General features: G+C 39.3%; 1 protein-coding gene across 2 annotated transcripts; it reads left to right on the top strand.

Annotated features, from left to right (window-relative positions):
- Positions 1 to 1,558: 1,558 nt before the first annotated feature.
- On the top strand, positions 1,559 to 20,181 carry LOC124868797 (polycomb complex protein BMI-1-like). Of its 2 annotated transcripts, none has more exons than XM_047366380.1 (9): positions 1,559 to 1,934; positions 2,520 to 2,647; positions 5,986 to 6,082; positions 6,160 to 6,215; positions 6,301 to 6,430; positions 10,786 to 10,822; positions 10,920 to 11,018; positions 17,403 to 17,483; positions 18,965 to 20,181. In XM_047366380.1, the coding sequence occupies exons 2-9, from the start codon at positions 2,530 to 2,532 to the stop codon at positions 19,343 to 19,345; spliced, it is 999 nt and encodes a 332-aa protein (XP_047222336.1). In that variant the 5' UTR covers positions 1,559 to 1,934; positions 2,520 to 2,529; the 3' UTR covers positions 19,346 to 20,181. The 2 variants fall into 2 exon arrangements, with proteins under 2 accessions (XP_047222336.1, XP_047222335.1); XM_047366379.1 differs by having other exon boundaries at positions 1,569 to 1,934; positions 10,783 to 10,822.
- The last annotated feature ends 547 nt before the right edge of the window (positions 20,182 to 20,728 follow it).

The following is a 20,728-nucleotide window of genomic DNA, read 5'->3' as shown; positions in this document are numbered from 1 at the left end:
CGAAAATACACTCCTGTCTTTCTGTGTTTAACCTTGTCTTTCTCTTAGACAGAGCCATAAAAGACAGTATTTCTGCCTCTTACTATATATACTTAAGAGTTTTTATCCTATATCTTATCTTGTTTCTTTCCTAGAATAAGTTACTGAAAGAGCTACTGTGACCATAAATTCCTTATTAGGCTTTTTAAGAGTGAAAATACTCCTGGAACCATTGGTGTTATTGATATGTGCAATATTACTCAACACCCAAGGTGGCATAGCTAAGGGATGACATGCTCAAAAGTTATTTGTCAGTTTCCAAGCCAGTTTTAAATTGCTTATTTTTATTTAATTTAACCTTTATTTATACAGGTTGTCTCACTGAGATCCAAGATCTCATTTACAAAAGATGCCTGTTATTATGTCCAGTCAGCTGTGGATGCGTTGGTATCTGATTTGATGCTTCCAATTCCACTCTAAATTAAAGGACTGTTTCACTCTTTTCAATGCACCTGAAGTGCATTAATCGCCTTTAGTTCAAAATCTATAGTACTTATAAGCTGGGGTTGGATTTAACATTGAACAGAGATTTTTAAAAACACATTTTGAGTTTCATGAAACTCATTATTCCATTTGTAAAAACACAAAATTACATCATTTTCCATGTTTTTCCAGGATTAAGTCTTTTCTAGCTGTGAAGATTATGATGGCCACAATAAATGGTCAAACCTGGACTAAATTATACCACATTAGTTACAATGTTTTTATTTCATTTGTGAAACCCTTATTTCTCTAGTGAACACAAAACGCATGCATGCTTTAATCTTTATCCCTGATCTATATAAAATCATCTCCTTGTGAGGAATATATGTATATGTTTATATATAAATATATGCATATATAATCAGATTTTTTTATAAAACGGTCAAACAGATTATTATTTTTTTGTTGTTCTTGTTATTATGATTATATGATTAGGTTATATCAAGGGGAGTGAATATGTGTTTGGTTGTATGAGGGTCATATAGCAGGAGGAGGGCTTCCCTCATGGTGTCATTCATTCAAGAAACATCACTACTTGTGGCAGAAAATTCTGCTGGGGGTTGCTTCCTGGTAAAAAGCAGTTGTTCCTTTCCACTCTTTCCACATGCTTGGTTAGAACGAGGAGTCGCTGCAAAGTCAGTGACTTCCTGGATAATGTTTTACCAGTTATCATAACAAACTAAATTGGATTTCAATGTATTATTACTGGGACTGAATTGGAATGTTTTAAAACCTAATTTGAATCTGTCTATATGAATCTATTGATCAAATTATATATTTCGGGATACAAAGTGGACCCACTGGTCTTGTAAGAACGTACTGAAATGACATATATTAAAATATTTACATATTTTAAGATATCTGTTAGCATTTTTGTAAACATAAGGCAGCCAAAACTCTCTTTCTGTTTTGTGTGAGCAAAGTAGAAAAAAATACTATTTAAAAAAAAAAGATGAGACAGGTTCTGTGTTCCCGATGAAACCCATGTTTAAGGGACCTTTCTGAGTTGGGGCCCTGGACTCGTGAGGCCTGCAGGGCCTCTGGAGCTAACAGTTTTCCGCACAGCCTGGAGCAAACAGGGGGCGTGGTGGAGCACATTCATCCCTAGTTCGGCGGAAGAAATTCAACAGAAAGGGCTGATATAAATAAGAAGTGCAGTGCCCGGCCTGCGAGGGGGAAGACGTCGAGCACTGAGTGAGCAGGGCCTGCAGAAGGTCCGGACTCCTTGCTCAGGCCGAGCACAGAGAGCAACTAGGCGACAAAATAAAATCACGTGATCCAAAATGGGCAGTCCTCTGACGGTGCTGAAAAAAGCCATTTTCTGGCGCCGCTGCACAATTCTGCTCAAGTGCAAATAATTTCACCTGGAGTCCGACTGGGAGCAGAGAGGGGGAACTTTGATGTCGGATCAGGTAAGAACACATGCGCCGCTCTCGGCTCTCTCTGTTTTTTTGGAGGCTCTTTGCGCCGCTGTTTGCGGAGGCGCACGCAGAGTTGCACTGTGTCACATTTGAGGAGCCTCTTGTTCGCTTTCCCGATTCAGCCCTGTCAGTGAATTTAAGATGGCTGCTTTGTGTACCAGTGTGATTCTGCAACCACCTCGGTGTCGGTGCTCTCCCTCTGGATGTGCTGCGCACCCGGCCGCCCCGCCGCCGGCCTGCCTGCTTGCCCGCTCAGACGGGTAGGGGACGGCGGAGCTCCGGGGAAATGGAGTCGCTCTTTGTTGGCCGAGGGGGGAGTTGGGAGCTTGGTGCACAAGATGAGGCCACACAGAGGGCTATTCAATAGCAGGCTGCTGCGTGTAGCTCCCCTCATAAGGGGGGATATTACTCGCAGCAGCGTGCAGTTAAGAGTTGTTTTGGATCTGTTTGTTGTGGTTTCACAAGGTGCTGTCCCAAGGACGAGCTGCAGACATTGTCAGCCTGAGAGCAGCAGCGGTATGGAGATAACTAAATCAAACACATTTACATTTCGGCTGCCTCTGCTTCCCCCTGCAGATCTGCCCAGATGGATAAAATGCAGCCGAACCGGGTAAAAATCACAGATCTGAACCCCCTGCTCACATGTCCGCTGTGCGCCGGCTACCTGATTGACGCTACAACCATCGTAGAGTGTCTGCACTCCTGTAAGTTCCCCCCGATAAATGCATTAACATACCTGCATGCACACAGATTCAATAAACCTCACATGTGCATGCAAAGCGTACCTACTGAGATTGTTGGGCGTTTTCTAGAGTTAGGACTCTATAAAACTATTGCATGGACAGATATGGACATTTTTTGTCTGTGGGTGTAAAACAAAATCCTTAAATTAATGAAATGTTCATTGCATTTGTAAAATGTACCTCTTAAAATGTAAAAAATACACCTAACCTTCAATTTGCATACATTTAGTCACTGAGGGAAAATCCAGTGTAAGGAAATAATAATTTTTAAGAAAACGAGGGTGAGCTGCATTGTCTTGCAAAGCAATTTAAATCCCTGCCTTGGGTCTTTCTACATAGTTTGCATGTTTTCCCCGTGCATGACTGGGTTCTTTCCGGGTACTCTGGCTACCTCCCACAGTCCCAAAGTATAGGTGTTATATCAACTGGTTGCTGTTAATTGCCCTTAGAAGTTAGTGTGTGTGTGTTCATGGTTTTTTATAAACATGTGTAGTAGTGATGAATGATTTTAGGAAAACATCGAAGTGTTATAGTTTTGTAATGACTATTGATTAAGTTACTTTTTTCTGGCTCTGTTTCTTTCTTTGCTTTTATCGCAATGTCCCCACCTTAAGCATCACAACTACAAGAAATAAGCCTTAAAGACAGTGAATGGCCATCATATATATTGTTGGCATGCAGAATTTGCATGCATGGGACTTGAAATATTTTCATGCTAAATACTGCATCCAAGCAGTCCTTTGTGGTTCCAGGATCGCAAAACTTGATATTGCAACTGCAATTCAGTATAATGTGCAGCTCTGATGTGGAGTTTTCTGAACTATATACTAGGGCCTCAACTAGAACTGTTGAGACTTGGGTTGAACTTTCTGGCAGAAAACACCCCAGATGACTTTAAAGTACAACAAAGAATGACTATACCTTCCCCCTGCTGTTAGGTACGGTGAAGGAAGTGTGATACTGTGGTTTGTTTCTCTACTCACGGCCTTTGTAACCTTGTTACAGGGCAGTGCTCCATGAACTCTTTGAAATGCCACATTTCAAATAAAAATCTAATGAATTCTGCCAGTCTTCTAGCGTGTGATGATCCTAAACATATGGCTAAATCAACTAGGGTATGGCGTGCCACCAGGGATTTAGAAAAATGTTAGTAGGTTTTTGTGGCACTAGTGGCCTTTATTTGTTAGCTGGGCAGGAAGAAAGTCAGAGAGATGGGGAAGACATGCCGCAAATGGCGCCGGGCCGGGAATAAAACCGGGGACAATTGCGACGAGGGCTGTAGCCTGCATATGGTTTGTCTGCTCTTCTACTGAGCCGTGAGGCACCCCAGAAAAAAGCTATTGTTTTTTCACATGCTTTTCTTTCCCCCACTGAATAAATATCCTGAAATTTAAGGTAACATTTTTTTTTCTCTCAAAATATTACTTAAAGATGAATTTGTTTTAGCGCCTTAATTTTTCTCTAAATTTTTTCATACCGCAGCAACAGCGTAACATTGTCAAATTTTTTACCCCCACCTCCAAATCAGACTCTATAAAGAAATACTCCTCACAAATCTCTTCAGAAACTCCGATAAAGAACCAAATTGCCTCAACTCAAACACAAGCAGGGATTGTTTTCATGTTTCTATCATTAACAGCAGTCAGTCAATATAACAGTTATCGAACAAACACTCCTTTTATGTATCTGTCCGTGTAAACATCTATGCATTTTTTATTTTTATCTGTTTATCTCCATCTGTCTTCATCTATTTGTTCATCTCCATCTTTCTATCTTTATTTATCTGTCTACATCTATTAATGCTGGGCAACTACTAAAATTCTTAATCAGGATTAATTGCACTGTTATGTGCAAAATTCAGTAATGAATTAAAATGTTGTGTTTTGTGGACTTTAAAAGAGTCTATATGAACAAAAGTGTAGTAATGTATGGTTTGTCAAACAATTCAAACAAATAAGATGCTCATTAACTGCAATATACAAAAGTAAATACACATTTAGTTTGGTTTAATAGTTAATCAGATGTTTAAATAAGCGACTGAATAAGGAATCACAGCAAATAAAGGACAAAGCCTGAACATTGAGACGCTTCACGGTTTCTGATATTTAGTTTGAGTTAACTTGTTCACCTTCTCCTGATGCACGTGTGTGAAACATGGACATGACAGAGAGAGGGGGAGCTGTGTTTTATTATAAATTTCTGCCGCTGTCCCTGTTCAGGACTATTCAAAAGATTTAAGGAAAGGTTTATACTTTTTTTTTTTTATTGCACGCATAAAATGCATGGCTAAAGCGCCAGGTAAATTAGAGTTTTGGCCCATACAAGCTTCCATACCATGACATGCCCTGGTAAATTTGTAACACGTAAACACTTACAGACTTTGATAATTTAGTACATGTCGGGATTTTTTTGAGGGGGCGGGCGGTCCTGTTGCCAGTGTGGAGCGCCTCCTTGGATAATGGTAAACGCTGTGGTGTTGGTGAGAGAGCAGTCAGCATTCCACAGCTCTGCAGTTAAACAGGGTTTCACTGATATTTTTAAACAGAAAGTTGTTGCATTGTTTAATTTGTATACTGTCTTTAGCATGTTGCGGTGATTTCTTATATATTCAGGAAAGTCGGATTTTCAAAGTTTCCACAATGCAACAAGAAAACCAGCTGATTTCTGCAAAGTTGGAACTCGCCAAGCAGCCGAGTTCAGTGTCCAATAAGGCAGCACACATATAGGATATAATGAAAGCTGGTGGTATAAACTAAGGACATCTGATGGTTTGTTGCTCATTAAACCTCTGGCACACATAATTCTGTAAAATATCTATTCATGAACACGTTCCTTTAGTGTTTAAACACCTAAAACAGAAATAAATGTTATTCTCGTTGGCTTGTGTTGCTAATAGAAGTTAGCACCACAACAAACGGTAAGACTCTGTGTTCTTCAGCTTGCAACAAGAACCCCTTCGGCTCGGGTGGGATGTTAATCAGAGCTGCGACTTCAAATGCAATATTATGTTGGCTATTAGCATGTTAGCCTGGATAGCATTGTTAACTTTAAACTTCCTTCTCTGTTTGTTTGTAGAGTTTTTCCCTGATTATGAGATTTCTAAAAGGCTGCCAACATTTCCCAATCATGCATGTCCAATGACTGACAGAATTGGGCTCTTCTGGACTCTGCTTTAGCATGCAACTCTGACATGCATTCTTGTATCTACACATTAAAATACAAGACAGAACATAAAAATTAAGCCTTGTCTACAATGACGTATTAACAGGAATTTGTATTTTGTCCCTTATTATTTCTAGTTTGTAAAACATGCATTGTTGCCTTCCTTGAGACGAATAAGTTCTGTCCTCGCTGTGACGTCCAAGTTCATAAGACATGTCCACAGCTCAGCATCAGGTAAACCAAAGTGTTTTTTTAAAATCCTATAGACTTATTTGACAGCATCATCTGATTAAACCTTTTTATTTTTTCAGAGCGGACAAAACTCTGCAAGACATAGTTTATAAGCTGGTTCCAGGACTGTTCAAAGGTACAACCCGAAAGCAGATGTTGGTCTTGCTCTTTTGTGTTTGGTCCACGTGCGTTTATCGGTACTTTTCTTTTCTGAAACCCAGACGAGATGAAAAGGAGGCGAGACTTCTACGCAGAGAACAGGGAACTGGAACCGGGCGAAGTGGTGGAGACCTTTAACATAGCAGAAGATGAAATCATCAGTCTGTCCATACAGTTCTACGAGAAGAACAGGTGAGGCTGAGTGTATCTTTGTGCGTATTTCTTTTTTTTTAAGAAACGGTAATAATTGTTTTTCTGTTTGTTGGAAAGTTGCTGATGACGGGAAAATGATTAAACACCATCATCTGCTTATGCATAGATGGTTGCACAGACTCTATATTAAAAATTATATATATATATATATATATTAAAATAAAAGTATTGGTTCCCACCACCATATCAATGAATTCTGGTGTTACAATCACTTCCATGGCTGCAGATGTATAAAGTTTGGTGTGAAGAAATTTGCTTGGCCTCCAGAGTCCTGACCTCAACCTTCCTGAACACCTTTAGGATGAATTAGAGCGGAGGCAGAGGTGATTGTGGTTTTCCCACCTAACTATGAACACACTCCTAAACCTTGAGGAAGATGTTTACAGAATAGTTAAAGTTGTTATTGCTGGCATCGGTGGGTCCATCAACAAATTGGACCTTTATGGGTTAAGAATAGGATGTCATCAAAGTTCATGTACATTTAAATCAATGTCAAATTCTGTAAAAAATCTTCTATTAAGCACCTTTCTATTGCTATCCGATTGATTGATTAATTACAAAAATAGTCAGATTAATCGATTTAACAGAATAATCTTTATTTGTAGCACTAATAATGTGCTTTATGTGATCTGCCACAATACAACTTGATTTTACTATTCTACAGTGTTCTGGTTTTTTAGTTATTAACTGAATACCCTCCTTTAGAAATAAAAAAGGGTATTTCACTTTAAATTCACATACATCTATGCTATCTAAACTCAAACTGTTTTCTTGCAAATAGAATAAAGGTACCAATGGTTACAAAATGCTTTAAAGAATCTACATTTAGATATGTTGATGCTTTTTTACATGTTCAAAAGTTTTAGCATTTTGATAGAGTTGATTAATTTTAGTTGCTAAGTATGGAGAGCCGTTTCATTCAAAATTAAATAAATAAATAAATACTGCTATTGATAAATTATTAATAAATATTCCATCAAATAAAGAAATATCCCCATGAAATACAACAATATACAGGTCCTTCTCAAAATATTAGCATATTGTGATAAAGTTAATTATTTTCTATAATGTAATGATGAAAATTTAACATTCATATATTTTAGATTCATTGCACACTAACTGAAATATTTCAGGTCTTTTATTGTCTTAATACGGATGATTTTGGCATACAGCTCATGAAAACCCAAAATTCCTATCTCACAAAATTAGCATATTTCATCCGACCAATAAAAGAAAAGTGTTTTTAATACAAAAAACGTCAACCTTCAAATAATTATGTACAGTTATGCACTCAATACTTGGTCGGGAATCCTTTGGCAGAAATGACTGCTTCAATGCGGCGTGGCATGGAGGCAATCAGCCTGTGGCACTGCTGAGGTCTTATGGAGGCCCAGGATGCTTCGATAGCGGCCTTTAGCTCATCCAGAGTGTTGGGTCTTGAGTCTCTCAACGTTCTCTTCACAATATCCCACAGATTCTCTATGGGGTTCAGGTCAGGAGAGTTGGCAGGCCAATTGAGCACAGTGATACCATGGTCAGTAAACCATTTACCAGTGGTTTTGGCACTGTGAGCAGGTGCCAGGTCGTGCTGAAAAATGAAATCTTCATCTCCATAAAGCTTTTCAGCAGATGGAAGCATGAAATGCTCCAAAATCTCCTGATAGCTAGCTGCATTGACCCTGCCCTTGATAAAACACAGTGGACCAACACCAGCAGCTGACACGGTACCCCAGACCATCACTGACTGTGGGTACTTGACACTGGACTTCTGGCATTTTGGCATTTCCTTCTCCCCAGTCTTCCTCCAGACTCTGGCACCTTGATTTCTGAATGACATGCAGAATTTGCTTTCATCCGAAAAAAGTACTTTGGACCACTGAGCAACAGTCCAGTGCTGCTTCTCTGTAGCCCAGGTCAGGCGCTTCTGCCGCTGTTTCTGGTTCAAAAGTGGCTTGACCTGGGGAATGCGGCACCTGTAGCCCATTTCCTGCACACGCCTGTGCACGGTGGCTCTGGATGTTTCTACTCCAGACTCAGTCCACTGCTTCCGCAGGTCCCCCAAGGTCTGGAATCGGCCCTTCTCCACAATCTTCCTCAGGTCACCTCTTCTCGTTGTGCAGCGTTTTCTGCCACACTTTTTCCTTCCCACAGACTTCCCACTGAGGTGCCTTGATACAGCACTCTAGGAACAGCCTATTGGTTCAGAAATTTCTTTCTGTGTCTTACCCTCTTGCTTGAGGGTGTCAATAGTGGCCTTCTGGACAGCAGTCAGGTCGGCAGTCTTACCCATGATTGGGGTTTTGAGTGATGAACCAGGCTGGGAGTTTTAAAGGCCTCAGGAATCTTTTGCAGGTGTTTAGAGTTAACTCGTTGATTCAGATGATTAGGTTCATAGCTCATTTAGAGACCCTTTTAATGATATGCTAATTTTGTGAGATAGGAATTTTGGGTTTTCATGAGCTGTATGCCAAAATCATCCGTATTAAGACAATAAAAGACCTGAAATATTTCAGTTAGTGTGCAATGAATCTAAAATATATGAATGTTAAATTTTCATCATGACATTATGGAAAATAATGAACTTTATCACAATATGCTAATATTTTGAGAAGGACCTGTAATTATGTTAAAAGAAATTTTCATCTTATTTAATTCATTTCAAGATTTATTTAATTTACTTAAATATTTATTTATCTCATAATGCAGATTTATTTTGTGACACTTTTATTTCGTAAATTACGTATTTCAGTGACTTTTACTTTTTAACCCCGTTTTTCATTTTAAGCTCTTTTTATTTCATGTTCTTATATTCAAATGAAGGGTCGGAGTTTTATCTCTGGGGCGGGGCTGGGACAGCAGGGCCGAGTTCACTTCCTGGCCGGCAGAAGCACGCCGCTGCCTGCCAGAAGACAGCATGTCGGAGGGAGCCTGGGGAATCTGCGAGGAATCCCCTGGCTCCGGCCGTAAAGGCCTGCCACGGCGGTTGCCGCTGTTTTTGTGGGAACCAATGCTGATTATCAGCAAACTGGATGTCATTATTGTTATAGCCTGTTACTTTTAAATGATGTCTTTTTTGGTTTTTATTTCATAAACAGCGTTACAGCCACCTTATGTTATGGGTCTATTTACTTCAGATGGGAAATAAATAGCACTATGTGTGTGTATGAGTGACGTGCTCAAAAGATGACGAGGACGACAAACAGTCAGTTTATTATAGAGCACGAGCGACTATTCTGAATTGTCACTCAGAAAATTATAAATGAATGCTTAAAAACACGCTAGCACTCTATGGAAGTCCCTGGCCACAAGGCGGCCACGGGGTGCATGGCATGGGGTGCCAGAGCGGCTGTAAAAGCCTTTAACATGCTGCCACGGCGACTGACGCTGTTTTTTTTGAAAGCCAATGCTGATTATCGGCAAACGGGATGTCGTTATTGTTACTATTGCAGGTTAGTCAGTAATTACTTTCAATGATTATGTCATTGTTGGTTATTATTTAATAAACAGCGTTAGACCGATAACATAAGGTGGCTGTGATTACTTGAGATGGAAAATAAATAGCACTATGTGTGTTTATGACGTGCTGAAAGGATGACGAAGACTTATTGCAAAAGCCTCCACAAAAACAGCGGCAACCGCCGTGGCAGGCTTCTATGGCCGATCTGGCACCGGAGTCCCCTGGCTCCCTCCGGCATGCTGTCTTCTGGCAGCCACTGCCACGAATTGAGCTCGGTCCTGCTGTCCCAGCGCCGCCTCACAGATAAAACTCCGCCCCCTCATTTCAATATAATAACATGAAATAAAAAGAGCTTAAAATGAAAAACGGGGTTAAAAAGTAAAAGTCACTGAAATACGTACAGTAGCTTCACAAAATAAAAGTGTCACAAAATAAAACTGCATTATGAAATTAATAAATATTTGAGTAAATTAAATAAATCTTGAAATGAATTAAATAAAATAAGATGAACATTTCTTTTAACATAATTATGTTTTATTTCATGGGGATAGTTATTTATTTGATGGAATATTTATTAATAATTTATCAATAGCGGTATTTATTTATTTATTTTTGAATGAAACGGCTCTCCATAGCTAAGGAGGCTGTGAAATGGCCCTTTACCACACATTCAAGAACAAAACCTAATTCATCATTATTTTGCTTCATGATTTGTGGAATCTATAGATGATAGGACCAGATTAGTATCCAAGCAGTTGAAGATAAATGTTTATTTAAATAAGTGCTAGAAAAGTTTCAGGAAAATTGGAAAGCTACATATTTGGGTGTAGAAGAGTATGGAATCATGAAATTAATATTTCATATTTGCCTGCAGAAGCAATGAAAGGCAGCGATCGGAGACGGAAGGGGACAAGGTACAGATGGTTGCCGCCACATATTCAGTCATTTCAACTTAATTTTCTGTTCCTCATCCTATTAACGCTTTTCCTCTTCACCATTCTTTGATCCCAGTCCAACGGGAAACGCTTCCTGCAGTGTCCGGCAGCTATGTCCGTCATGCACTTAGCCAAGTTTCTCCGGAGCAAGATGGATATACCAAACAACTACCGGGTAACTGGGCGCACACACACAGTAACCGCTGCTGTTTAGATTCTGCTGAATCTTAAAAGCGGTTAGCTGTTACCTCACTGTCAGTTGCCGTGCTCCAGATCTGGGATGGACTTTTCCAAATGCATGTTCCTTTTTATACTGCAGCTCATCACAATCCTTAGCATAAAAAAACTGTTTAAAGACATTGTTTTTAAAGAAGTGTTTAGCTGTGGCCGAGCATGAGATTCTCCATGTTGTAGCTTCTGGCAACAACACCATGGCTCCCTGGTATTTACATGAAAATTAATTAAGCTCTAGAATAGGGCTGAGCGATAATTTCTTGTTATCAGTTTATCACTGTACATAATATGTAAACACAAAGAACTGCCCGGCAACAAATCTAAGCTAATTATTTGGGTACCATGAATTCAGGCTCTCTGTGCCTGTAATATATTTGGTGACACTTGTTGTTTAATGCACCGTAAAATTTATTAAAAGGTAAAAAGGTGGTAAAGTTGTTTAAAGTTGCTTTTTGCTATTTTGCACTTTATAGAGGTTCACTGGAAACAGTGATGTCTCAATCAGAGCTTCTTGTGTCACAAATTCAGGTCATGTAAGAATAGCTCTTGGTTGAAATCAAGTCCCAGTCCAATATGTCATTATGGGTAATTAAATCAATGCTGTACAGTTGAAAGCATATATACTTACACTGTATAAAAATAACATTTTTTATAACCTGACAATAATTAGTCTAGATTTATGCTGATTTAGATCAGTCACTATTGCCTAAATTATTTTTGTGTGCTAAAGGCTTTTCTTAAACGTTCTTCTAATTCAGAGGTTTGCATATAATTTCTTAGTATTTGTAGGATTGCCTTTTAAACCTTTTGGGTCTCCTTTCCCAAGCTTCTCACAATAGTGTGCCGGAACTTTGGTCCATTCCTCTATTTCAACTCTGCCCATATATTGTCTATGGCACTGAGATCAGGGCTTTATAATGGCCACTCCAAAACATTAACTTTGTTGTCCATAAGCCACTTTATTACTAATTTGGTGAAATGCTTCGGGTCATTGTCCATTTGGAAGACCCAGTTCTGCCCAAGCTTTAACCTTCTGGCTGAGGCCTTGAGATGTTGCCTCAATGTTTCAGAAAAACGTTTGTTTCCTCATGATGTGATATATTTTTTGGAAGTGCACCGATACCCAACTGTACGTCACAGTTAGGATGATGCTTTCCGACTTGCAAACTTCCCCGTTTTTCCTCCCAAATGCAACAATTGTCATTAATTTTGGTTTCATCACACAACAGAACATTTCTCCGAAAATGCATGGTCTTTTTCCTAGAGTGCATTTGCCAACTGTTGTCTGGCTTTTTATGATGCGTTTTGAGTAATGTCTCCTTCCTCGCTGAGTGGCCTTTCAGCTGTTCCTGGTATAGAACTCATTTCACTGTAGATATTAACACTCTTAACAGCTTCAGCTAGCATCTTCACAAGATTTATGGTTTTGTTGTGGGCTTGATACACACATTTGGCAAACTGACCTGTCTCCTTCCTAAACGGTAGGATAACTGGAGATTACTGTCGTTTTTACACTTCTGTATAAATCTTTGAACTGATGATCTTGGTGGCTTCTAAAAATCCAACCCAAGAAAGAACCAGAACCCGTGAAGGTCTGACATTCTCTTCCTGATATATTGACTGATTTCTTGTAATTTTTCCACAGCACAGAAGGAAGCGGTATGTTAGGGGTGTTGCATTAAAATACATCCACATCATCATCTGGGCTGTGTTTAAAGGAATGGTAATCTTAGTGTGTGTAAACGTCTGACTTTAAAGAAAGTAATTAAAAAGAAATTGTCTGGTTTCAACTTTTACTCCCTACAAATTGCCCTCAACATCTCATCAGTACTAAACCTAACTCCCCTCTATTCTTGCTTCCCTTGACACAGACAAAGATTTTGTCTTAACTGGAGGCATTGGGTTACAAAGAAAATGCTCTGACAATGTGTCACATAAAATGTGCATAGCTTTATAATTTGTTTCCAATTTTCTGTTACTTTGTCCCATATGTTATGGAGCCCCTAAAGGGACATTCAAGGGGGGAAAAAAACTTTCATGTGTGCACCAGATCATTTCTCCAATTCATTCTGTTACAGAGCATTTCATGCTACTGTGTAATTACCTGACCTTATTGTGCTGTATTTCTAGTTTGGGCTGCAATACAATGACACTGCTGCTTGCCAGAAATCACTGTTATGATGTTTAAGAAATGAATACTTTGCAAGTCACTGTATCACCATAAGGTAATCGTGAGTAGAAATTTGCCAGGCACTCCGGGGATATCTGGGATCAGATTAGAATATCCTTAACTAGGAGCATAACAAGTTGATGTTCACTGAACATATATAATTTGGAGCCTTTAGTTGGCGTTTAAAAAGACATGCTAGTTATAATTTGCTAGAGGTACTTTAAAAATAGTTACCTTTTTAATAAGAGGGATGGATGGTACTCATTACTGTCTCTTCCAACCGGAAATATTTCCAAACTGACACATTTGCATTACTTGCAAGGTAAAAGTGTAGGATTGTTCCTTCACCCAGCTGATCAGATGTATGCAGCATCAGGTGGGGAAGGGGCAACAGCTTTTTACTCTGTGCTTCACACAGCCAGTTAAACCTGTGGTCAGTCCAGTCACGCTCTCTGGCATCTTATTACAATATCTTTAAAAAATGTTATAATAGAAAAATATAGAGCTTTTGAAGACATAGCTTTTTAAAACCTTTGTGTTGCTTGATGCTGCTAATCATCCCATAGCTAGGGGTTATGTACACTAGTTATATTTATGCAGCATCTTAACTGTAGTGAAAAAAAGTCCAAGATCTCAGTTTAGAGAATCATTATTACGTCATTTAAACCAAGGGATACTCAGAGTAGGGATTATTTAAGAGCAAATGTCACCAGTTTAACAAGAAACTTTAAAAATCTTGCTAGCACATTGAGAGTGTTTTATTGAGAATTTTTACACCTTGTTACTTTTTGTTTGAAGCATATTTTCAACAGTTCTCCTGCACTCTGGGGCTCATATAGATAACCACAGTTGATCTTTTGGGATTAAAACAGAATAACAAAAAGCACGACTGATCAGTGGAGGAGTATAAGCTTTAGCTCGGCTGCAGAAACGCTGGTGGAGAAAATGTATCGCAAACAACCCTGTTTCATGCTATTTCAATTTAAAACTCATTTCATATAGCGTTTGTCTGAACTGCACGGAAAGTTTTGCTAACTGTTGCCTACTTTGAGTAGTTTTTAGCTTGGCTTTTCCTCCAAATTCTCCAAACTGAGATCATTCTGAATTCTGTCTGTCAGTGCTTATAAGTACATTCTAGAAACGCACCTCAAAAATGTATATACTGTTCATTTAAAGCTTAACATTTTCTAACCTTTAGTAATGAATGCTATAAAAAGTTTTGTAAATAGACAGTTGTTGAGATAAGTTACTAAAGACTATACTGTACATCCAGCATGTAAACATTTTATGCAGTGTGCGTTGGTCCAACACATTTATATTTTAGGAATTAAACAACCTTGATGTGGGGGTTGACTAACATGAGGAGATGGTGGTGCATTGATTTTGTAAATACTGCCACTTGCCATTTAAGTGCTGATCATCACTGAATCAAGACACGTTTCTACTCCAAGAGTTGTGTATGATGTGTGTCAGATTAACTGGTGGAGAGTTCAGCTGGTGAGAATCTAAGCTTTGGACAGATGGCCGAATCCTGATTAAGCCGCGGCAAAGTGTGACCGAGTCCGACCAGATTAAGCTGTTATACACCTTTCCTCTTGGAAACTAACCTTTTTTTATTTGATTAAATACATATAATCTGTCAACATTTTCAACATGTACAGGTACATCTAAAAAATATATTATCATCATGAAAACATGCAATATTTTTTGGTACTCATTTCAGAATAGAAAACGTATATTATAGAGATTCATTACACATAGAGTGAGTAATTTCAAGCCTTTATTTCTTTATGGCTTACAGAATAAAGAGAGCCTGACGTACAGTGTCTCAGAAAATTAGAACATTGTGAAAAAGTTAAATATTGGAAACTCATGGTGTCACACCCTAATCAGCTAACTAAAAACATCTGCAAAGGTTTACTGAGCCTCTAAATGGTTTATCAGTCTGGGTCAGTAGGCTACACAATCATGAGGAAGACTGGTGATTTGACAGATGTCCAGAAGACAGTCATCAACATCCTCCACAAGGAGGGTAAGCCACAAAAAGGTCATTGCTAAAGAAGATGGATGGTCAGAGTTCTGTGTCCAAGCATATACATAGAAAATTCAGTGCAAGGAAAAAGTGTGGTAGGAAAAGGTGCACGAGAAACATGAATAATCACTGCCTTTTAGAGGCTGGAGTAGGTGCATCAAGAGCCACTAGGCACAGAGGAATCTTACACATGAGCCACAAGCGTCTTACCTGGGCTAAGAAGAAAGATAACTGGACTGTTGCCCAGTGGTGCAAAGTTCAGATGACGTAAAGTTGCACTTCATTTTAAAAAATCAGGGTCCCAGAATCTAAGGCACAGAATCCACATTGATTGAAGGTCCAGTGTGAAGTTTCCACAGTTATGTTTGGGGTGCCATGTTATCTGCTGGTGTTGGTCCACAGTGTATGCAAATATCTACTAGGAGACTGTATCAGGAAATTTTAGAGTACTACACTACAGTAACACTGTAGTCTAGGTTATCTGTGGAGTATTGTCAAGATAAAGACGAGACACCAGACCCAACAATGCAGGTGAGCTGAAGTCTGCTATCAAAGCAACCTGGGCTTCCATCACACCTCAGCAGAACTGCCGCCATGCCATGCTGCTTTGATGCAGTAATTCATGCAGAAGGAAGCCCAATCAAGAATTGAGTGCATAGAAAGAAAGAAAAAATTCAGAAGCCTGAAATTTCTGTTTAAAATATGCTTTTTTTTAATTGATCTTATGTAATATTCCTATTTTCTGAGACAGTGATTTTTGGGTTTTCATCATCTGAAAGCCATAATCATCAAACAAGAAAAAAATAATGCCTTGAATTATTTCACTTAGTAAAGAAGTTTCACTTTCTGAAATGGGTGACCAAAAATAGAGCTTTTTTTTTGTTCAGAATTTTTAAGTCTTTCTGTTCCTGTACATGAAACAAATATGAATATACATATGCAGTCTTAAAACTTGACTTATAAATCCATAGGTGCTGGCAATTTTACATGAGTAGTTTTGGGACTTTTTGCCGTGTAACATGATGACCAGCAGAGGCTCATCATACCAACCTTGCTCCAACAATCAAATATGACCACAAAATAAGACTGTTTTCCTGTGTGGAAACAGGTGTGGTGGTTTAAAATGGTAGGATTTGGCCTGGATTTGTGGTTCATCAAGGTGAAGTCTGGTTCAGTTCAGGATTTTCAGCATCATGAAACCGGTTCTCTTCCTACATGGGTCTGTCACCATGGCAACCTCAGCTGAAAAAGAGACTTCCAGACTTTAAACCTTATTCCGTTGTCTAACAGATGTAGTTCAGGGCGCGGTGCTGGTGGTGTAGAGGTTTAAGTTTTACATTATTTGACCCCTATTGAAGAGGCTTTGGTCCTCGACGTGGCAGTCCTGGGTTCGAGTCCCGGACTGCATGTCTTCCCATCTCTCACTGCCCCCATTTCCTGTCTAACTACTGTCAAATAACTCTGGGGAAAAATTTAGGCCACTGCTGCTGCAAAAAAATCTTAAAAGATATAAATCAGAATTTCTGAAACGACATTGATTTATACCTACAGTAGATGACTTCCAGCATCTAAATCACCACTGGCTTTTGTGTCCAGCTCATATTGTTTTGGTTTTTGATATGCAGGCATAGTCCTCAAATAAATGTACATTGATTTAAAAGAAATCTAAGAAGGGCATTTTTACAGTTTTTTCTTTTTCAGTAACCCTGTAGATCAGGGGTTACTGCATGGTCTTAAATCTTAAATTTAACTTACTGAAACTTGCAGAAACCCTGTAGACCCTCTCAGATCAGTGTTTTAAACTGAACCTACTACACTGTGGACACATAGGATGCTCAACAAAGCACTCACATGTTTTTGGCATTTTTGCAAACAAAATAAGGGGAACATAGATCACAAACTGTGCTGTTAAGAATGCTGTTTTTATTGTATTCATTGAATTAAGTCAGTTCAGATCCCCGCAGATTACCAACGTAGCCCTTTACCACAGTGCCTAACAGGAAGGATTTGAGGAGCAAACTGATAACATAGATCTAGGTATATGTTTCATTCTGTATTTTCCAGAATAACAGAGGCACATCATAATTGTGCCACTGTTAATCATCTTTTATTGTGTGTTACAGGTGGAGGTGTTGTATGGGGACGAACCATTAAAGGACTATTACACACTAATGGACATCGCCTACTTCTACGAGTGGAGAAGAGTAAGTGACAGATACTGTACTCTTAAAGAACTGAGGAATGTTCTGAATTTGAACATTTTTACAGCAGAATATTTGTTGTGTAAAGAAAAATGATGTCAGTTAAAACTGGTCATCAAAAACAAGTTTCAGGGTTCCTTACTGTAACTTCACAGTAATTCACAGAACTTTTTCCAATTTTCTCGCATTAAGAGCCACTGGAGTGTACTTTTCTGATAGTCCAACTCAAAGTAGGGCATAATTGAGGAAGGCATTTTACTTGATTTTAAAAATATTTTTTGAAAGGGGACAGTGCAATTTAATAATCACATGACAATTCATGAGTGGAAAAAAGGCAGAATTAGCCAAAAGGTTATTTTTCATCTGTAATACCTTGGCCATGATGTTAAAAGAGCAATAACAGAATATAAGTACAACACAGACACACAATTAGTAAGGACATGAGATTAGACTGAACAATTCCTGACGCACTAGGAAGGCAACGAAACATTACTGCAATGTAGCATGGTTTGCTACAGTAAAGTTTGATTAACTCTCTAAACGGGCATCCGACTTGAGAAGTCGCCTAATTAATGAACAAATTCAACCTGTCTGTAATTTAATAAATCCAGCTGTTGTATAAAGGCCTCATAGGTTTGTTGGAGAATATTAGTGGACAAATGGCTTTATGTAGACCAAGTACACAGCAGACAGATGATGGAGAAGGTTTTGGAGACGTTTAAAGGAGGGTTGGGTTATAAAGCAATATCCCAAGTTTTGAACAGCTCATAGAGTACTGCTCAATCCCTATCTAAAAATGAAACTTAGAGCAAGAAGAGCGTTAATCAGAGAAGCAGGGAAGATGCCTATGCTAACTGTGGATGAGCTGCAGAGATCTATGGTGTGGACTTCAAAAATCTGGCATTTGTGGAAGAGTGACAGAAGACAATTGGAAGTCAGAAGATGTCTTGTTTGCTATTTGCCACAAAGCACGTAGTAGACAAAGCAAACATTTGTTTGAATGGCCCAGTCAAAGTCCACACCTGAATCTAATTGAGAATTTGTGCTGCAAAGTGTAAAAAATTGGCAACATTTTAAGTCTCATAATGTATGACGTGGATTCGTGCCCCAAATGACTTCTAGCTGTAATTTCGCCATAAGGTGGTTCTAGAAAGCACTGACTTGAGAGGGATGAATACAGATGCATCCTGCACTTGTCAGATGCTTATTTGTAAAGAATAATTGAAAACCATGTACTTTTTTTTTCTTTTACTTCATAATTTGTTGGGCTGTTACAGATAATCCCACTGGAATATATTTAAGTTTTTGGATTGTAATGTGATGAAATGCGAAAAAGCTCCACAGGTAGAAAAACGTTTTGCAAGAAACTGTGAGTTTAGTTTGAAAGTCCATCAGTCTTGGCTTTATTTCAGATTATTATCAGGTGTTAGAAAATGTGAATGTCTCTTCAACATCCAGTTGTATCTTCTTGTAACTCCACACAGACTGGACCCATCCCCTTGCAGTACCTGGTCAAACCCACTCGGAAACGCAGGAGGCCTTCGCAGTCCACCGCCCAGGGCAACTCTGACGGCGTCAACACCAGCCCAACATCAGAGAGCGACTCTCAGAGCGACAAACTTCACAGTCCTGCCGCAGCCCAGCCACCCAGAACCACCTCCCAGACGAGCCCCGCTTCCCACAACGTGTCCCCCGCCATCCAAAGCCCCAATGGCACTGCCACGCCCAACAACACTCAGCGACACGCCCTCGCCTCCAAGCAGGCCTCCGGCAGCCGGAAGGTGACTGTCAACGGCACGAGCTCCGGGGCCGGCAAAGAGGACGTGCGGGGAGGCGACAAAAGCGGCGCGCCTCCAACGACCTAACACCCACGGGGTAGCAGGGGGAGGACAGTTATCTTTAAACTGCTCCCTTTCTTTTCTTCGTGGAGCCGACAGAGGCTCGAGCTTTCGTCCTTCTGGACAGACAGGAGGGGGATTACTGTTATCTTTCAGCTGGAAAGACTGAGACGTGCAGCCAAATAGACGCTCGTATGTATGTGCGTGTTTGTGTGGTAGACTAGAGCCGTGCGCACATACAAACTGTACAGTATGTATTAAATGTGAGCATGTGTGCATACATATGTATAAACTTATCTTTTATACAAGATATCGTAACCGTTTTTTGTATCGTATATGCAGTGAGTCCGCTTCATTTCCACAGACATCCATGTAGCTTCGGCGGCAGAATCATCCAAGCTTTTTGTGGTGCCAGTCACTGCGTTCAGTTGGATGTGGAAGGAAAAAAAAAAAAACAAGCTAAGAAAAGCTAATCCTCGCCTTTTTAAAGAGTTTCTCTGAAAGTGTCCGATATAAGCAGCACCTCATCAGGGAGTGTGTACATTTATGGAAAACCATTGATGCACTTTGTGAAGGTCCCGTCACGGAAACCGCTGGTTATTTTTCTCAGCAGGAGAATTTACAGCTGTATTATCACACTCAAGTCCAAGCACTACCATGCTGGCGAGCAAGGTGTTCATCAGCACACTGTTGCTCAAAGAACTGAAAGAAAATGAAGGGATTTTGGAAATTTTGCCATGTATGTTGTTCCGTACATTTCAACATTCCCTTTATGTTGCTTTTCAACAGATCCATTTTTTTTAAATCAGCCATATGTGCATGTTTTTAGGTCAATAAAATGTTTACTTACTAGGTTTTTATGACCTGAGCCTCCTGTTTATAATTTTCTCTGTTCATGATTTTCAGGATCCTTTTTTTCCATTCAAAGGAAATTTCTGGTTTATAATATAAATTTTCCATACATAATACCTGCTACAATACACACTTTACATCCACTCACCCTGGGTATAAATATAAATAATGTTAGGGCTTTTTTTACTGGGAATTTCCTATTATTCATACAGGGTAAAATTACCCTAATCAACACTAATACTTGCACATTTGTTTCTTAGCAAGTTGCACCTCAACCACGTTTTTTTTGTAAATAGTTTTTTTTTTTAGCAAATAGCAGGTTATTAAGCATCACCTTTTATTTCTTAAAGGCTGTTCCAGAAACTTACCTGTACTAAACCAGTCCTGCTGGCACACCCAGTGGTGTTCAAGTTTTCACCTATTTAGCTGTTGTTTTCAGATGAGTGTGTAGAGTTTAGAGGAAATCTTCCTCCATTATTCCATTCAGTTTATGCAATGCACCGGCACCAATGACAGCAAAACAATCCCACAGCACAATGCTGCCACCACCATGACGGA

Source organism: Girardinichthys multiradiatus, chromosome 5 (genome assembly GCF_021462225.1).
Source record: "Girardinichthys multiradiatus isolate DD_20200921_A chromosome 5, DD_fGirMul_XY1, whole genome shotgun sequence".
Taxonomy (NCBI): Eukaryota; Metazoa; Chordata; class Actinopteri; order Cyprinodontiformes; family Goodeidae; genus Girardinichthys; species Girardinichthys multiradiatus.
The sequence above is the reverse complement of the archived record's forward strand: the minus strand, read 5'-3'. Positions and strand labels throughout refer to the sequence as shown.